The 17,376-nt window shown below is 49.4% G+C and overlaps 10 protein-coding genes across 10 annotated transcripts; 7 read left to right on the top strand and 3 right to left on the bottom strand.

Moving 5' to 3' along the window:
* Nucleotides 1-91: 91 nt before the first annotated feature.
* On the bottom strand, nt 92-1,184 carry ASPZODRAFT_122061 (hypothetical protein). The gene is made up of 2 exons (XM_022721312.1): nt 957-1,184; nt 92-893 (listed from the first exon to the last, which is right to left on the bottom strand). Exons 1-2 carry the CDS (start codon nt 1,018-1,020, stop codon nt 157-159), a joined length of 801 nt encoding a protein of 266 aa, XP_022578486.1. The 5' UTR covers nt 1,021-1,184; the 3' UTR covers nt 92-156.
* Nucleotides 1,185-1,365: 181 nt separating this feature from the next.
* Nucleotides 1,366-3,618, top strand: ASPZODRAFT_135397 (hypothetical protein). Its single transcript, XM_022723787.1, has 11 exons — nt 1,366-1,635; nt 1,702-1,866; nt 1,926-1,958; nt 2,012-2,139; nt 2,200-2,592; nt 2,646-2,689; nt 2,746-2,779; nt 2,844-3,065; nt 3,122-3,240; nt 3,292-3,418; nt 3,505-3,618. The coding sequence occupies exons 1-11, from the start codon at nt 1,422-1,424 to the stop codon at nt 3,532-3,534; spliced, it is 1,509 nt and encodes a 502-aa protein (XP_022578487.1). The 5' UTR covers nt 1,366-1,421; the 3' UTR covers nt 3,535-3,618.
* A 643-nt stretch (nt 3,619-4,261) lies between these two features.
* Nucleotides 4,262-6,419, top strand: ASPZODRAFT_153959 (hypothetical protein; the record flags this gene model as incomplete). The annotated part of the gene is made up of 3 exons (XM_022726035.1): nt 4,262-4,780; nt 4,919-6,250; nt 6,303-6,419. 3 exons carry the CDS (start codon nt 4,262-4,264, stop codon nt 6,417-6,419), a joined length of 1,968 nt encoding a protein of 655 aa, XP_022578488.1.
* Nucleotides 6,420-7,930: 1,511 nt separating this feature from the next.
* On the top strand, nt 7,931-9,026 carry ASPZODRAFT_145110 (hypothetical protein; the record flags this gene model as incomplete). Its single annotated transcript, XM_022725074.1, has 2 exons — nt 7,931-8,314; nt 8,400-9,026. The coding sequence occupies 2 exons, from the start codon at nt 7,931-7,933 to the stop codon at nt 9,024-9,026; spliced, it is 1,011 nt and encodes a 336-aa protein (XP_022578489.1).
* Nucleotides 9,027-9,269: 243 nt separating this feature from the next.
* On the bottom strand, nt 9,270-9,967 carry ASPZODRAFT_72211 (hypothetical protein; the record flags this gene model as incomplete). Its single annotated transcript, XM_022729811.1, has 3 exons — nt 9,270-9,329; nt 9,380-9,579; nt 9,700-9,967. The coding sequence occupies 3 exons, from the start codon at nt 9,965-9,967 to the stop codon at nt 9,270-9,272; spliced, it is 528 nt and encodes a 175-aa protein (XP_022578490.1).
* Nucleotides 9,968-11,028: 1,061 nt separating this feature from the next.
* ASPZODRAFT_135404 (hypothetical protein) lies at nt 11,029-12,344 on the top strand. Its single transcript, XM_022723788.1, has 6 exons — nt 11,029-11,111; nt 11,185-11,192; nt 11,332-11,372; nt 11,607-11,721; nt 11,781-11,962; nt 12,025-12,344. The coding sequence occupies exons 1-6, from the start codon at nt 11,079-11,081 to the stop codon at nt 12,159-12,161; spliced, it is 516 nt and encodes a 171-aa protein (XP_022578491.1). The 5' UTR covers nt 11,029-11,078; the 3' UTR covers nt 12,162-12,344.
* A 447-nt stretch (nt 12,345-12,791) lies between these two features.
* Nucleotides 12,792-14,038, bottom strand: ASPZODRAFT_805307 (hypothetical protein). The gene is made up of 4 exons (XM_022730243.1): nt 13,716-14,038; nt 13,414-13,565; nt 12,999-13,346; nt 12,792-12,953 (listed from the first exon to the last, which is right to left on the bottom strand). Exons 1-3 carry the CDS (start codon nt 13,764-13,766, stop codon nt 13,061-13,063), a joined length of 489 nt encoding a protein of 162 aa, XP_022578492.1. The 5' UTR covers nt 13,767-14,038; the 3' UTR covers nt 12,792-12,953; nt 12,999-13,060.
* On the top strand, nt 13,305-14,782 carry ASPZODRAFT_805088 (hypothetical protein). The gene is made up of 4 exons (XM_022730242.1): nt 13,305-13,356; nt 13,432-14,114; nt 14,229-14,333; nt 14,655-14,782. Exons 2-4 carry the CDS (start codon nt 13,738-13,740, stop codon nt 14,689-14,691), a joined length of 519 nt encoding a protein of 172 aa, XP_022578493.1. The 5' UTR covers nt 13,305-13,356; nt 13,432-13,737; the 3' UTR covers nt 14,692-14,782.
* A 90-nt stretch (nt 14,783-14,872) lies between these two features.
* ASPZODRAFT_72242 (hypothetical protein) lies at nt 14,873-15,737 on the top strand (the record flags this gene model as incomplete). Its single annotated transcript, XM_022729816.1, has 3 exons — nt 14,873-15,441; nt 15,502-15,661; nt 15,714-15,737. 3 exons carry the CDS (start codon nt 14,873-14,875, stop codon nt 15,735-15,737), a joined length of 753 nt encoding a protein of 250 aa, XP_022578494.1.
* Nucleotides 15,738-16,022: 285 nt separating this feature from the next.
* Nucleotides 16,023-17,368, top strand: ASPZODRAFT_135410 (hypothetical protein). Its single transcript, XM_022723789.1, has 3 exons — nt 16,023-16,085; nt 16,140-16,710; nt 16,783-17,368. The coding sequence occupies exons 1-3, from the start codon at nt 16,060-16,062 to the stop codon at nt 17,140-17,142; spliced, it is 957 nt and encodes a 318-aa protein (XP_022578495.1). The 5' UTR covers nt 16,023-16,059; the 3' UTR covers nt 17,143-17,368.
* Nucleotides 17,369-17,376: the final 8 nt, after the last annotated feature.

Here is a 17,376-nt window from a genome sequence, read left to right on the forward strand (position 1 = left end):
AACAACAATAAACACTTTCTCAATAGCTCTCTGGAGGAGATGGCCTCTATGCCTGATATCTCCAGTCTAGGGCTTTATGTTTCAATATAAGTTGCATTTCATTAAATATAAGTACCAAATGATCAAGACCGTAGAGTAGAATCAATAGACCAATGCTCAATGTTGTTCTTCTGGTGGAAGGGCAACTTTGATGGCATTCTCAGCATATGTACGATTACGCTCATTCATCTTAGCAACAAAAGATGAGACATGCTCTGGAGTATCCGCAACCCGGTTCTCAGCACTGGGAACAGGCTCCCCGAAGGTTTCCCATACCGGGATTACACCAGTCCAAATTCGACCGGTGAGTTGGTCATTGTTCTTGTCTTTGCGCTCGTCAGTAACACCGCCATCGCGAATCTTGCCACTGCCATCGACAACCCTAACTTTCAATATCACTGTCGAAGCCATCTCTGCTCCGTCAGGGGGCACTCGTGAGTTATTCCAGCGATCGGTCACCACGGAATTCGTGATCAGTTGCATAGCCCAGAGCTTCTCTTGCTCGTCAGTAACCAGATTGGCGTAGCCGTGGAGTATAGCAGAGCGGTAGTTGTAGTTGTGAGAATTGGGGGTCAGCGACAGGACCAAACCATCCACCCTGCTGGCCGCCACGCATATTGGCAGCCCCTCGCCTTCAGAAGCCCGAGCGAGGTTCATGATCCGAGAACTGACATATCCATGGAGATAACAGTCGAGAGGCTCATCGATACCGGCTGAAGGATACTCGAATGAGCCCATTTGGCCAATCAAGGGTAGAATCGCGGGGAAGGCATCTGCCGGCCCAGGGTGAAAGGACACATGCAGCACCTGGGAAGAATTTATGATGGAATGGATTGCCCCAAGATCGTACGTTGCTAAGAGGGGGGGCATCAGCAAATCATCCATCTGAGTTAGAAGCAACCATCGGAAATCCTAACCTCGGTGTTTGTATCGATTCACCGTGTTAGCTGAATGCTTTGAGTACGTCAACGTTCTCCCCATTCTGGAGGTCAGTGAGGATCCAAACGAAATAAAAACGGATTCGATGGCTGTCCGCTGCTATAGATCCCCATTTTCACCAGGATACGGCCTTAAATAATCTCGACACGGTGCACCGGCAAGTAGTCAAGGTCTATTGCAACCTGGAAGGCAACCCCCTCAATCTACAACACAGAGAAACAGTCGATAAGAGTCCGTATTCGGATCGAGTTTCTATCTTGGGTATAAGCCATGGCTGTTGTGTGTAACGAGCTGGTGATGATTGGCTGGCGGTCAATATTTCGTGCCTGAGGCAGGAACTGCTATCAACGGACGGGAGCTTCGGAGCAGAGGAAGGAAACTGGGCGAAATCAATTCAACTTTTTGTCGCGCTCCGCGTCTTAGCGAACAGCCAGCGAGTGATTATGTCTTTACCCAGACTAATTTCGCGCCAATGGCCGCGCTCTTTGTCTTGCTCCTCGGCTAGAATTGTTTCTGCCAGCGGCCGACAGCTGTTCCAGCAGAACAGGGACAGGCAGCGTGCGCTCCGCCGCGCGTATGCTTCCATATCCGCGGCCGAGCTCAAGTTTGGGCAGCCGGTCCACGAGACGCACCCTCATATCTTGGACCCCGGTGAACGTATGTCGTTATCATGCAGCTTTGGGGCCTTATGAAGGGTATCTGGTGGTGCTGACTGGTGCAAAGTTACGCCGGGGATAACAGCTCTCGAATACGCCCATCGCCGCTCCAAGCTCGCGAACAAATTACCGAAAAATGCCATCGCTATACTCGCAGCGTCCGAGGTAACATACCGTGCGGCCGGGATATTTCATGAATACCATCAGGACTCGAACTTTTTCTATCTGACAGGTATTTCCTCAAATCAAAGAAACCTGACAGATGTCTAACTTTCCGTTACAACCCTTCAGGATTCAATGAACCCGGTGCACTGGCGATAATCGGTGAGAATAGCTCCTCCTCATCTTCCCTGATTCGGCTTCTCATACTATGTTAGTCAACGATGGCTCAGGGGATAATCATGTCTTCCATCTCTATGTTCGAGAGAAGGATCCAAGGGCAGAACTCTGGGACGGGGCCCGATCTGGCACGCAGGCAGCCATAGACGTTTTCAACGCGGATGAGGTAATAAATCTATGAGATATTTCACCATCACCGCAGCGCTAAGACTGGGGATACATAAAGACAGGAAACATCGAACGGATTGCGGACATCTTGCCCGATATCGTCGCCGGAGCCTCAGAGATCTACACTGACATCTCAGCCTTTAGCGCGAACAAGTCAACGCTACACCGCTACCTCTACGGCTCGTCCGGTCTCTCCGAGCAACTCAAGAAATTCGTTGATCCTCGGAAAGTAAAACCGCTGCGGCCCATCCTCGTCGACATGAGAGTGTTCAAGAGCGAAGAGGAGGTAGTGCAGTTGCGTCGAGTCGGTCAAGCATCGGGAAGAGCATTCACAGAGACGATGAGACAGGACTTCACAACCGAGAAAGATCTGTGCTCATTCTTGGAGTATCAGTTCAAAGTGAAGGGATGCGACACCAGCGCTTTTGTTCCGGTAGTGGCAGGCGGGTCTGTAAGTGACCCAAAAAAGCTATTACCCGAGGCTCTTCTGACTAATGGGTGTAGAATGCGCTGAGTATCCATTACACACGAAACGATGATGTCCTGAGGTACTAGCATCCACACATACATGATGCAATTCAAGGAAGCTAACCCTAGTCTATAGGGATGATCAACTCGTCTTGGTTGACGGAGGCGGGGTACGCAGCTCCATTTTCCCCATGATAAATACGTTGCACTCGGATGCTAATAATTAAACAACAGGAGCTCGGTGGTTATATCTCCGATATTACGCGAACTTTCCCCGTCAGTGGGAAGTTCACCGACCCTCAAAAAGATCTATACAACGCGGTGCTGAATGTACATCGGAGCTGCATCTCCTTGTGTCGAGAGAGCGCAGGTCATTCTCTTGACAAACTACATGAGATTGCAGAGAACGGGCTGAAAGACCAGTTGCAACAGCTGGGCTTCGATCTTTCAGGAGATGTAGGGGTCCCCCCAAATTTCTATCCGATCTGCACTAATTGTCGTCCGATTTCTAGGGTATGCGTACTCTATTCCCTCACCATCTCGGTCACTATATAGGACTTGATGTTCACGACTGTTCGGGATACTCAAGGAGCTACACTCTGAAAGCAGGACAGTGCATCACCATTGAGCCGTACGCCGTCCTATCCCCTCGATTTACTTTATATGCTAATATGCTCCGTAGTGGCGTTTATGTGCCCGACGACGATCGGTGGCCCCAGAAATTCAGAGGTATTGGTATTCGGATCGAAGACAGTGTTTGTGTTGGTGATGATCACCCTATTGTCTTGACGCCTGAGGCTGTTAAAGAGGTAAGCAAGCTCCCTGCACAGTGCCCACACACAGACGCCTTTATTACTAGAGATTGAATGCGTACTCATTGTTATTGGGAATATAGGTCGAAGATATTGAAGCTCTGCGTGACTAGGCAGTCTGTATGATATAACTAGTTCAAGATACCCTACATTTAAAAGGTAGCATTTAAACAAATTGTATAATAGCAGCCTTATCATTCTTTGTTGTTGCAACTGTTCATTTCCTACTGGAGTGGCTGGGCCGTCGCGTGGTGCAGCAGTACTTCTTCTCCTCACATTGTACAGACTCGACGCGCGCAGGACGAAGGTTATGGCAAGAAAATCAAGTATTTTTGTAGGGAAAATACGGTATAATATGAGGTTTAAATAATGAAATTTGTAGTCATGAACAGAACCCTTCCCGGGAGGCGCGCAACGAGGCAGAAGAATGTGCTGTTGGCCTAGGGTCATGCTTCGCGCTTTGTGTCGTTGTCCGGCGGAGAACCCCAAAACAAGTTTGTCTCCACCAAACAACCGCACGTAAGTACCTCTTCCCTTTCTGCACCCTGCCCACCCTGTCATCCACTCCTCCCAAGCTGTCAAAGCTCCGACTACGATTAAAGGGAGTCTGTTCGACGGACTGAGGTAGTCTGATCTTTTCTCTTACCTTTTGCACGGCTCAGTATAACCAGGAATATCGCGTCCTTTGGGTTGACCATGATTTTCTTCTGACTTAGCACGCTTTGCTCTCGAGACGTGTAGCACGTCGCGTGCTTGGGTTTGAGGATCCTTAATCCTCTCCTGGCCCTTCGTTGTTCCCTGCCTGTTCTATATCGACGCGTTGGACATATCGCTGCCCGTATGGCCGCGGTTTTTGTGCCCCCTTCGCCCCAGCCAGCTCTTAATATGACCACTCGCCGACCACTCGCCAACGTGCCTAATGCAACGAACTCCCCTCACCGGGCGGGGCTTGTTCCTGGTAGTAAACGCTCGAGGACGACAACCGCTCAGCTTGACATCCCCTTTGGCCAGCCACCACCCAAGAAGCAGGTGGTTGAGGCTTTAGGACATGATGGACGGTCCCCTAATCGACCCCGAGCTACCGTCCATGGCGGGACGGACTCGAAGTTATTCACTCGCCGCTCGAACAATTCACAGCCCAGTGCTTTCGAGAAGAAGTTGGTGGCAGCCCGGGACAAGGAGCGGCAATTGCAGCAGAGAAGTGGCCGACATGAAAAAGTGACCACGGAGACTATGGACAATATCCGCCAGTGGCAGAAGCATTATCGAAAAGCCTTTCCACAATTCGTGTTTTACTTTGACAGTATCCCGGAGGAAGTCCGTAACAGGTGTTCGCGCCAGGTAATTGCTCTGGGAGCTGTAAGTCTCACCCTGGAGCGATTTCTTCTTTTTTTCTTTTCTTTTTTGGCATCATGTCTCGCCCTTGCACCGTCCAGTGTTGGGATTCCTGTTGGACTGTCTACAGAAATTTTCATCTGTACTAATTTATTTCTATAGCGCGAGGAGAAATTTTTCTCTCGACTAGTCACCCATGTCGTCACCTCGCGTCCTATCCCCCCTGAACGAGACTATCAGAATCCCGCAGAGCCCATCACGGTCACTACGATTGATCAGCACTCCGCTCATGGCACCGTTCAAACCGTCAACCCTTCACTTCTCGAGAGGAACGATCAACGACGAGACCAGGGCAATATGGATGTTCTACACAGGGCTCGACAGATGCAAATGAAAATTTGGGCACTGGAGAAACTGCAACGCATGCTCGTCACCATCAACGATGGGGATGTCGGTGGCCAGCACGGCCATTTCGCTCGCAATTATCACGCAGCCGGGGGTAACGGCAGAGGAAGAGGGGAAGCAGATCTTTCGCAAGTACTTCGTAATGAGTTGTTGAATGGGCCGTCCGATCGCGATCCTCTTTCCTCTATCAAAGAGGTCATCATGTTCAAAGGTCCCTTCATCTATGTCCACGATATGGACGAGAAAACTCGGCCGGTCATGGCTCGAGAATACCCCAAGGTTTCACGGCGCCAAGATGGCATCTGGCCTCAATTTCGAAGCGCACCATTGGGAAAGTGTCCTTTCATCGATGAGCCGCCAACGAAGAAGGAATTGGAGCGGCAGAAGCCCCGGCACCAGGAGAAGGAGAAGAAAGTTGCACCCAAAACGCGTCAGGAGCACACAAAGCAGCCCAAGGTTATGGAAACCCTTGAACGCCAAACTGACAAGCCTGTGCATGCCCAGCCTCAGCCGTACACAAAATCCCAAGATATACAGGAGCAGGTACATGTCTCCAAGGAACCTGAGGTTCAGAAAGTGCCGATCAAGCAACCAAATTCTCCCAGAAAGAGCTCTGAGAGTTTCATTCCACCGCCTATGCCCCGTACTGGGTCTTTTTACACTGGACGTGAGCCTGCCGCATCTGGAATGCAACCCTCGAATATCACTTCCGCCATCCGTTCCCAGATGATATCCTCCACTGCTGCTGCACCGGGGGCAAAGGCTGGTATAAGCAAAGAGGTGCATGAGCTTAAGAGAAAAGTGCTCGAGAAGAGCAACGGAGTCTTTTCCGCTGGACAAGTTCCCACTACAGATGCGTCGACTCTCCGAATTTCTAAAAGCCAAGGCAATAGACTAGGGAAAGTTCATCCTCACGAAAAGCCCGCCCACGCTCACCCTGAAGAAGACACGACGCAATCTGAGGGCAATGGGAAACAGCGGGTGTCTTTGAAGAAGGACGGCGCGCAAAAGAAGAAAGAAGAGAGAAGACGAGATCCAAAGCCAGGCTATTGCGAGAATTGCCGTGATAAGTTCGACGATTTTGAAGAGGTAAGTCTATCTACTTGAGGGTCAAGGCCTCGGATATACTGACCCTTTCTAGCACGTCATGACGCGAAAGCATCGCAAATTCGCGACTACAGCGTCGAACTGGCAGGAGCTAGATGCCCTTCTCGCTCAGATTCAACGGCCATTAAAGGAGGAGTATGGAGATCTCTAGTTGCTGTGTCAACTACACAGCATATCTTGCCAACACCATGCTGTTTTCCTCTCCCAGGAGGTCATTTTCCTATTCTCCTTGCATCTTGATTTTTTGAAGATCGTTAGGTGCCTTCCCTAATCTTGTCCATTCTCGTTTCCCCATTCTCCTTCTACTTCGACCATTTCCAGACAGTGTTTTCTTTTCTCGGAGGGATATACCTTATCATCAGAAATATCGTTCTCAACGGCATTGGCGTACATGCATATTGCGGCGTTTCGTTGTCTCATCGGCAACATATCATTTAAAAAGCATTGTCCCATGTGGGTTCGCATTGCGTCCCGTCATTCCTTCGTTTCCATACTTCCTATGGACGACTCTTCTCTTTTCTCCCTCCGAGCTTTCGGTGCGTGGTATTTTGTCCCTCTTCTTTTGCATCATGACACAATCGGCGTTCAAGCTTGTGTTTTACCTCTTCATACATTTCCTTTCTTTTTCGCTTTTTTTTCAACCCTCGCCCAGAGGAAGAGTCACTCAGTGCCAACAGATGGACCAGTGTTTCTCGGAGCATTTGCTGCATCCGATGAAAGAATGCTTCAATGCCATCATGTGGACTGGGGCATGAGGTGGATTAGGTGGCGGAGGTTGGTACGGTATGAATGGGGGTATATTGATGAAACATATGGATAAAGTTGGGTATTGATGGGGGTGTATGGCAGGTTATGCTGAGATGTTCAATGCAGGCTACCAGTCCACAACGGATCCAGACCTGTTTATCGACTTACCGGCGATTGTTTGACTTCTGTTTCCATGTCTTATGGAGACTTGATTTTCTACCACCTCGGTGATTTCAATTGGCATTTCACCTAATTTCTACCCGAGATGTGCAGTATTTAGATAGGCATCATTATACTCTAATCCTGATTCAAATCTTCTACTGTTCGTTTACATTAGCTACTTAAATAGTCTGTATACTCTGTAGTTGTACTGCTATGCGCGGATTAGTCAAGTGCACCAAGCTCACCGCCTACCTAGGTAATCAAGTAACCCCTCACTAACCCGAAAACGAACAACAGCCTCGGTTCGTTGCGAGGGGTTAACCAGGCCCGGAATATCGCAAATCTCCGGCGGAGAAGCGAGGGAAATTTCCCTAGCGCATCGGCAGAATCCAGTGACTTCCAAAACAGGAATGGAGGGAATGCTCTTGATTACGCCGCATATACCAGCACGTTGACGCCGGGTCATATATAAGAACGCCCGGAAGGAGGGGGTGAGAAAACCATGGACCTTGTTGGTCTTACATTGTTGCCTATCTCCGTCTCACCAGCTCTTCCCTCGTCCCGGCTTGCAAGACACCTCTGCTGATAATCATCCCTGTCTGTGACGTCGCTCCGGCATCAACCACACTATTTCCGAATTTTTTTCTTCTTCTAATACCATACTTGGCATTGAGGACAATACCAATCATGTCCAAGGTTGTAATGGCATCAATGACGGTCCCGCTGCGGACTTGTTCGAGATATACCACCGTCATGGCGCTCACGCGAGCGTCTTCCGCTTCCGCCCTGTCCGCTTCCCGATCCGCCCTGACCTTCCGTTCTTCCCCCCGTACATCGTCACGCTTCGTTCGATACAGTTCTCATTCGCCACTAGGTGCATCGTCGGCCAGCACTCGGAAGAAAGTGACGGTGCAAACCTTGCAGAATTTGTATAAAAATGGCGAACCTATCACCATGCTGACAGCCCATGATTTCCCGAGCGGACATGTCGCCGACGTGGCAGGGATGGAGGTTGTCCTTGTGGGGGATAGCCTGGCTATGGTGGCGCTGGGGATGGAGGATACAAGCGAGGTCGTGATGGAGGAGATGCTCCTGCATTGTCGGAGTGTGGCTCGTGCGGCAAAGACCTCGTTTACGGTATGTCCTGAAAGAATACGACTTCTTTCTTTTCTTTTCTCTTTGCAATTGGGCGTCCGTCACTAACACCTTCTCGTTTGATTAGATTGCCGACCTTCCTATGGGTTCGTATGAGGTCTCCCCCGAGCAAGCTTTGCAGTCGGCCATCCGGATCATCAAAGAGGGCCGCATGCAAGGCGTCAAGCTGGAGGGAGGAGAGGAGATGGCCCCTACGATCAAGCGCATCACGCAAGCTGGAATCCCCGTTGTGGGACACGTCGGTCTGACGCCGCAACGCCAGAATGCTCTCGGTGGGTTCAGGGTCCAGGGTAAGACGACCGCGGGGGCGCTGAAGCTCCTGCGGGACGCACTCGCTGTGCAGGAAGCCGGCGCGTTCATGATGGTCCTCGAGGCGGTGCCTGCTGAGATTGCGACCCTCGTCACCAAGAAACTCCGGGTCCCAACCATCGGCATCGGTGCCGGAAACGGATGCTCCGGGCAGGTCCTCGTGCAGATCGACATGGCGGGCAACTTCCCTCCCGGTCGATTCTTGCCCAAGTTTGTCAAGAAGTATGCGGATGTCTGGGGCGAAACAATCAAGGGTATCCAGCAATACCGGGACGAGGTCAAGACTCGGGCGTATCCATCCCCCGAATACACCTATCCAATTGCAAAGGCCGAACTTGCCGAGTTTGAAAAAATACTCGATGAATCCGGAACGGACTCGGATTGATGTTTGGGGAATTTGTGGGGGGGGAGATCTGTCCATATGATACCTTTCAGAGCCTTTCATTTTGTACAAATTTTCAGTGGAACATATGGTGCTGCGACCTTTCGTCGATCAAATAATATGTAGTTTTTTGACAATAGTACAGCTCGCTCTTCTATCTGCAATGCATGATTTTGGCATCTTATCGTGAGAATCATATCCGTCATCTGTTTTCAATAGTTTAGGATGTCAACGGGTCAAATTCTGTCATCCAAATGCCGGTGTCATGGAGTATGCCACAATCAATTGATCGTCGGTCTTAAAGCACTGTCGCAGAGTCAACATTGCTCTGACGGGGTTCAAGTTAGGATGCCTACTCTCCACAGTCCTCCAACACCTTCGTCCAGACCAGGCGCAAAGACACTATTGACGTAGCAAAATACAGAATCGGTATCTTTGCAATCCAGTTTCTTGCGAAGAAACTTAACGACTGTTTCGAATTTTTGAGATGCACTGATTTTAAAGACTTTGTTCTTCAGGATTGGTGCTGAAGGGAGTGGTTGAAACCGTACAGTAACTGGTAGAGCCAGCGTGATTAGACCAACTATTATGACAAACAAGTGATAGAGCAGATATCGAAAAAAAAAAATTAACAAAGGTGAAACTCAAAAGAAAAAAGAAGGCAAGGAAGTAATACCCTTTCCCGTATCTATAGCCTCAACATCAGCTAGCGCTCGGTGCGCATCGCGTGGCAGACTGGTCAGCACCACCGAAGCGGCCATCGTCAACGGAAGATCAGCGCCATGTTCTTCGTCTGGGATGGGGGTGCTCCCTGAACTAGCTGGACTGTTCGTTTGAGAAGACCGGCTCGCTGCCCGATGGGCGAGTGTAGTTCCAGCTGCTGCGGGTGTGGGGTTGGGGGAATTTCGCGAAGATTGTTGCTCTGGGGAGGATGACGGATTCATGGTATCAGATAAATTGCAGAGGCTCGTTCTTAGTCAGATGGAAACAAGTCTTCATGCGATAATTCCGAGGTAAGGGGGATAGGCAGCGATGGTTTATAGCGAGTGTTGATTAAAGCCGGAGCTGTGGGCGGAAAGCCGTTGGCTGGACCAGCTCCTTGGGCTAAGAAGGTATCAGTCTAGGATTAGTTACGCGGTATTCATTGATCAACCTAGATAAGCGTTGTAGTAGGTGTTTGGTTACTAATCATCGGGCTGTATTTTCTAATAATTACTTTTATATTACTTTTAGGTGAGAAGGTAGGGCAAGTATTGGTATAAGCCATATTGCTAGAAGGCTGATAGACTCGGACTATTCTATAGCAATTCAACAGATATTCCTCACCATACTTCTCGTACACAGTTTCTCTACCAGTCGTATATCCTGTTTACCATCGCTTTGGCAGCATTCTGCTACTTGAGGCTACCGTATCCCACGCCACTTATCTGGCGTAAGAGTATCGTCTTATGGAACCAAGAACGAGTGGTGGCAACTTATAGTCCTGTGTACTGACAAAGGAGGCGTAGTGATCAGTAGTATCTCGCAGCAGAAGAATCGGTATCGAACAACGATTCCAACCAGCTTATGTCTATTCAGGGAGATCCCAAATTCGCCGTTGGTTAAGAAGAAACAGCAAGACGAAAGATTAAGGCAATGGCGATCATCCGGCGCTGACTCATTCAATAATTGCCAAATTGGCCGCCCAAGGCACATGACGGCGCAATTCCCCGACGGTGCCCGCTCTAGTTAACGTTGACTGACACTGACGACCATATCGTACTACTTCAACCTTCCAACATCCACCTCTCAGGCCTCCCTCCATCAGCTAGTATTCTACGGAACTGTCTCCATTCATAGTCTGTCTTGGATCTGTTTCTTTCAACTTCCTTACAGACCTCGCACTTTTTATCATACAGCCTCGATCGTTGCCCCACCCAAGTACTTCCCCGCTTCGACCTTGGGAGAACAATCGCAATACCCTACGAGCTTTATTTCAGGTATCCAGTCCTTTAAGAAGGAGCTACGAGGAGGCTTCAACACTCGGTTGTGTACTTTCACACTCGCATCGTCAAAATGAGCAGCCCCAAGCGGAGAATTGAGACGGATGTACGTGGATCTCCATGGGTTGACGTGAAATCAGTGAACCGCTGACATTAGGGTCGCTCTCCCTCTAAACTAGGTCATGAAGTAAGTGTTCTCTACTCTCTATTTGTCAAGCATTAACTAACAATCTTCTCTAGGATGTATGCTTCACTTTTTCCCTTTTGATCAACCTCGAGATACCGAATTCCGTCCTCGCGTCCTCGCTGCTAATGTGGCTATACAGGTTGATGAGTGATTATGAGGTGACATTGGTCAACGACAATAGTAAGGTTTCTCTTTGAGTGTATGGCGACTAGCATTATAGGCTGACCGTCGATCCTTTAGTGTATGCCCTTCGATAGTTCTCAAACGATAAGAAATAGACTTGGAGGCACCGGGCTGATATACATGATTCTGTGGACAGGCAAGAATTCTACGTGCGCTTCAAGGGCCCGGAAGAGAGTACGACCAACCCGTCTTGATGATCATGTTTCACTTGTATCTGACCTAGTCCTACAGCTCCTTTTGCTGGTGGCCACTGGAAGATTCACGTCGAGTTGCCGGACCAATACCCATACAAAAGCCCCAGTATCGGTTTTGTCAACCGGATCTTCCACCCCAATATTGATGAACTGTAAGGCGTGATATAAAGCCTCTTCGTTTCAATATCCGCCGCTCATTTCCTCTATCTAGGTCCGGATCGGTCTGTCTTGATGTCATCAACCAAACCTGGTCGCCTATGTACGACATGATCAACATCTTCGAAGTTTTCCTCCCCCAGCTCTTACGGTATCCCAACCCATCGGATCCTCTGAATGGCGAAGCTGCAGCTATGTTAATGCGCGAACCGAAGACTTATGACGCGAAAGTAAAAGGTGTGATTCCTTTAGAGTATCCTTGCACTCTGTGGGGAATAAACGTCTGATTCAATATCCAGAATACGTTGCCAAATACGCTAGTAAGGAGGCTGTCGACGAAGCAGGAGAGGATACTGAATCCGAGGATGAGATGAGTTCGGCTGGTAGCTACGAGTCCGGTGGCGAGGAGCCGGCCGGAACGATGGACGATGTCTGATCGATTGTCCTCGCCCCCCTCCACCAGTACTACTAGCCTTTCATGTTTCTTTGTGGGTTCGAACGCATACGGATATACTGCATCATATTCCCCCAATTTATGTCGGTTTTACATCAATACGGAGCTCGGAACAGCGGGCGTTTTCTTTCTTTTTACTTTCTCAGTGGCGGGGGGGGGGGAGGAATGGAAGCTTCAACTTCCCAGCACTTATGGAGTATATACAAGGCAGTGATTGAGGACGAGACAAGTGGACCAGGTCGCCTAGTTTATTTGATATTTCTCTCCGTTTACTCTCAACATGATTCCGTCTTGATATCTGATTGATTCAAATGTTTCTAAGTCAGATGACATTCTCCTATATTTTACATGTTATATATTTTAGTTGAATCCTTTGAAGATGAGAACTCTTTACTTGAATGATAAGAATGTTTATCTACCTTGTTCTTTTCGAGGCTATGATGTGAATATTTGATACCAGGAAATGATCCCTAGTAACATGCAAAGGGGAAGAAGGGGTATTAAAATAAAGAAAAATAGTATGTCTGCGCAATGCCAATTGAACAGAAGATGAAAAAGGTAGACTGGCCTGCATATCTCTAAGCAGGATGAAAGTCTAGGTCAAGTTTGAAGGATTGAAACACGGAGTAATCGGCTAGGTAGTGATAATTGCAGAAGGTATTTAAAGAAAAAAAAAAAAGGAAAGGTCTCAAAAGAATGGAGGATGTTTGGATGCGAGGGGTATTACATATGAACCGAGTTGAAAGAAAGCCATGGGTAAAAATAATAATATGCGTCGACCGGCGACCCCGAACAACGTGAAAAAAACATAAAGGAAATTAAAAGAGAAGAGAGGCATCACCTGTCTGTTCCCATACCATGCATGCCTTTCATAGATCTCATCAGGTGACCTTCAATACACCGAAGACATCGCGGCCATTAGTTTCATCTGTGTTGAGGCCTGGTCGTGACCGCTTCTTCCTCGGGTTGATCACCACCTCGCCCCAGTGCTTGGGCACGGTGCCGTTCTGTCCTGGCTCATTTGAATGAGGAACTGATGTAGTAACTATGTTCTCGCCGGTGGTGGTGGTGGTGACCTGGGATTCAACGGTCGCGATCGAGCCTTGAAGCGTGGCTTGCGGTTGGAGGTGTGGTTGCGGATGGAGAGACCAGATATCAATGACAGCGCTAGATCAGAGTCAGCGAAATTCGACCCAGAAGAAACAAAACCATCATATTGTCTATAGAGACTCACTCAGAGGTTCGTTGGCAGATGGCGTCAAGAGCTTCCCGTTCGCGCTTCAGGTACTCGGGATCAGGATGGTTGGATTGGTTGGCTTGGTTCAGGGCGCCATATCCATAACTCGCTTGGTATAGATCTTCGTCTAGAAGCCGTGACGACTCGGACTATTGCATTCAAGGCGTCAGTCAGTGGTTGTTCGCAGAGACGGGACTCTGGGCAACATGCCCAGCCACCGCGATAAACAGCTGAGTGAAAGCAGTGAGGATAACCTCCCCCGCAGGGAAAAACACTAGGCAGGTCCATTTTTCACTCACATCATGGCTATCCCGGCGGTTAATGCCCAGACACGAAGCGCAGATGCCCATTGACGATCCGATGCCTCAAAGAAAGCGCAAAATGCAAGCGTGGGTGCAGCAAGTGGGACGCAGCACGTGTCGTTGGAGCGCGGCCTGGGGGGAGGAGCTCGAGAGAATGATATCGGCGGAGAGAATGCGTGCTTTAAAAACCACGAGAGTATTGGGTTTGGCGAGAGATTTGCGCAGAGACAGCCACCGGCAAAGCAGCACTGAGAAAATTCACCGAGACGAAGATGCTCGTCTGGGGGGCCGGAGGAGCAAGTCGGAGATGGTCTGTGCGTGGTCGATGACATCTCCTTGCGAAGGGCATCTCACCACTCACCCTGCCATTTCCGTTGCTCTCAGAGACAATGAGATGTGAGTACTCTGTCTTAGCGGTTTCTACGTTGGAGTTTCTCTAGAAGTATCCATCCTCGGAAGACGTTTTGCGCATGATCGGTATTCCAGCCGCCCTGCTTACTCCGCACCTAGCCTACATGTCCTACAAGGACCTGGAATAGTCGCTTTTCGGCATTTAAAGCGACCTTGGTGGCTTATGAGCTATAACAGAGACACATATATCCAAAGATTTCGAATGTATGGAACAGAACCTGGGTTGATCTAAACGTTGAGCAGCGGAGCTGGTCAGGAATACTAGTGTTGGTGATCATGGCCACTATAATCCTTTGGAGAGGCTTGAAGAAGCTCGAAGAGGCTCGATTTGAGTTCTTCTAGGGTCATACCTGCTAGGTCAATATATTTGGTACTATGGAACTTTATTCCTGGGTATTATACTGGGATGTCTGCTGGTTGAGAAGAGATCCAGATATAAGTCTCGGCTATTCCGTCAACCACCATCACCATCACTGTTTCAGCAGCGACTCTCACTCATCAGGTTGAAACTAACTAGCGCTCAAGACCAGGTCACAGTCATCACTATGCCTATCACTGTTAAATAATAGTACAGTTGATCGGCTGTCAGGGGAAACCCCGCAAACAGGTCCCCCGATCAAAACAACATTACCCCTCTCGACCCCCTCACCAGAACTATCTTCTTCTACCACTCTGTCTCTTGCTCCATTATTCAAAAATTTGATCCCTTTTCACATATATTCCGCATTCTTGGCTCTGTCACCATGCCAGGGCGTTTAGAAGGTAAAGTTGCCATCATAACTGGCGCTGGGTCGGGGTTCGGTCGAGGCATCGCCCAAAAGTTCGTCGATGAAGGCGCCAAAGTTGTCGTCGCAGAGCTCTCGAAGGAAAGTGGGGAGAAGGCGGCCGCGGAATTGAACAGCAAATATGTAGCGACGGATGTGACGAAGAGAGAATCGTGGCAGAATCTCCTCGAGCAAACGCTGGAAACGTACGGACAGCTGGATATCGTGGTCAACAACGCCGGGGCCAGTTACAGCAACAAGCCGACAGGCGAGGTGACAGATGCCGAGTTCGATCTCTGCATGAATGTCAATGTCAAGTCGATCTACCTATCGACCAGCGTGGTGGTCCCCTACTTCCTGGCAAACAACCGACCCGGTTCCTTCATTCAGATCTCATCCACCGCAGCCATCCGTCCCCGTCCGGGCTTGACATGGTACAATGCTTCCAAGGGCGCTGTGGGCATTGCAAACAAGACCATGGCCGTCGAATATGGGCCCAAGAATATCCGTTTCAACTGTGTCTGTCCAGTGGTTGGGAGCACGGGCATGTAGGTTGCCCACCTTTTATCGAAGCTGAATGCTTCTTGGATTCTGATATCCACCTCTAGGACACATCTCTTCTTGGGAAAGCCTGATACAGAGGAGAACCGCGCAGCTTTTGTCTCTACTGTGCCATTAGGCCGCCCAAGCACTCCCGCAGACATCGCCAATGCATGCTGCTATCTTGCCAGTGATGAGGCAGCTTTCATCACCGGCGTGAACCTCGAGGTCAGTACACAGCTCTTCCTACCTTGATTCTGTGCTAACAGTCCGCTGTTAGGTTGATGGTGGTCGCTGTGTTTAGAATTATAGCTCTAGAATCAATACATCTTGTGGCCTAGAATATTATATGTTCTCCCTCCATCAGCCCTGGTCACGGTAGCTCATTATACTTGATGTACTGGCTTATTTCTTTTTCTTTCCATAGTATCTACAGCTAAATATATATAACGTCATTTCATTGCCAACAGTAGTTACAACTACCTAGATGTCTCCTAGTCCAGACAATGCGTGGCCGCAAGGGTTGGGAAGTGGAAATACCAGTCATTTTTCTTCGTCTCCGCATCATCGCCGATAAGACTCGAACAATTTCAAGTTTCCTTGCACAATCCAGCCTCCAAGCCAAGATGTTCGGCTTACCAAGCACGAAAAGGTCGGTATTGGAGTACATTAGTCAACGCTCTCTCGAATTCTGCTAATCTAACAGTGTTCGACGAGAAGAACTCCTCTCGCGCGACTCCGCGTCTCCTTCTCCATCCCCGCCACCGGACTCAGCAGCTGTTCGCGATGGCCACGATATCCTTGGCAAATTGTTGAATCTTGACGCCTTATTACAGCCCTCTGAGAATACTGAGTCCACAACGGCAGAACCAGAGGCACAAAATCAAGCTCAGGAGGAAGAAGAGCAGGAATTCGAGTTCCGACTCTTCAGCAGCGCCCCCTCGAAGCAGACGACAAGTTCCGCCTCAAAACCGCTCACCACAAAGACATTGTCTCCTTCAGATCCTACAGAAACCAGTACAGAATCACAGAAGGCACAGAACGGAGTCCAGAAACTACGGATTCGACTACGCTCGCCGACACCCGTTTCCGGCGCACAGGGGGAAGGACGGTTCGTGCACCCGTTCCGCGGATGGGAGTATTATTTCTCGACACCGACGTTATATGCCGCGCCAGAGACGGAGCTCACACAGGCGGCTGCCGCGTTGAAACGAAAACAGTTCGAAGACGTGGCAGTTTGTGGTCAGGATTTATTCAATTGGGCCAAGGTTCCTTGGGTATGATCTTCCTGATTTTAAGGCGGGGGGGAAGCCCCCCGGTGTTTGAGTGCAGGTGTACTGATCATTCAGCCTGGCTGTGATTTACCATGGCGAGTCATTCATCTTAAACGCGAACATACCAAGCTGCCCCCGGCATCAAAGGACGCAGCACTATACACCATCCACCCGTCGCCCGTGACGCCGTCGCCGAAGACACGCAAGAAGCCGGGCAAGAAGCGACGTATCCAGCTGCGCAAGCGGGCAGTCGCGGCGCAGGTGGCCAAGGAGACAGAGGCGGAGAAACGCAATCGGAAGAACCGCGAAAGGAAGATCAAGCGACGGCAGAAGGCGAGGGAGGCAAAGGCTACTGCTGCGCTGGCGAATGGCCAGGATCCGGGGGCCATCGATGATGCTCAGAGTGTCGATGGTTCCTCGGTGGACGGTTCTTGATGTCGTGTCGGGATAGACATGGCTATATGATACCCTATAATCGAATGACTTCCTCGAATACTAGCAAGGAATGTACATCCAAAGCTACGAGCTGTTACTGGGAACCTCTCACTAGTATCTTCTTGCATTCGACAGAACGGCATAGTATTTCATTCCAATATGTCTCGATAAATCTATGGCAGTGCTTTGCTACTGCCTCAACTCAATAGATTAATGATAGTACTTGACTTGATG

This window comes from Penicilliopsis zonata (genome assembly GCF_001890105.1).
Source record: "Penicilliopsis zonata CBS 506.65 unplaced genomic scaffold ASPZOscaffold_15, whole genome shotgun sequence".
NCBI lineage: Eukaryota > Fungi > Ascomycota > Eurotiomycetes > Eurotiales > Aspergillaceae > Penicilliopsis > Penicilliopsis zonata.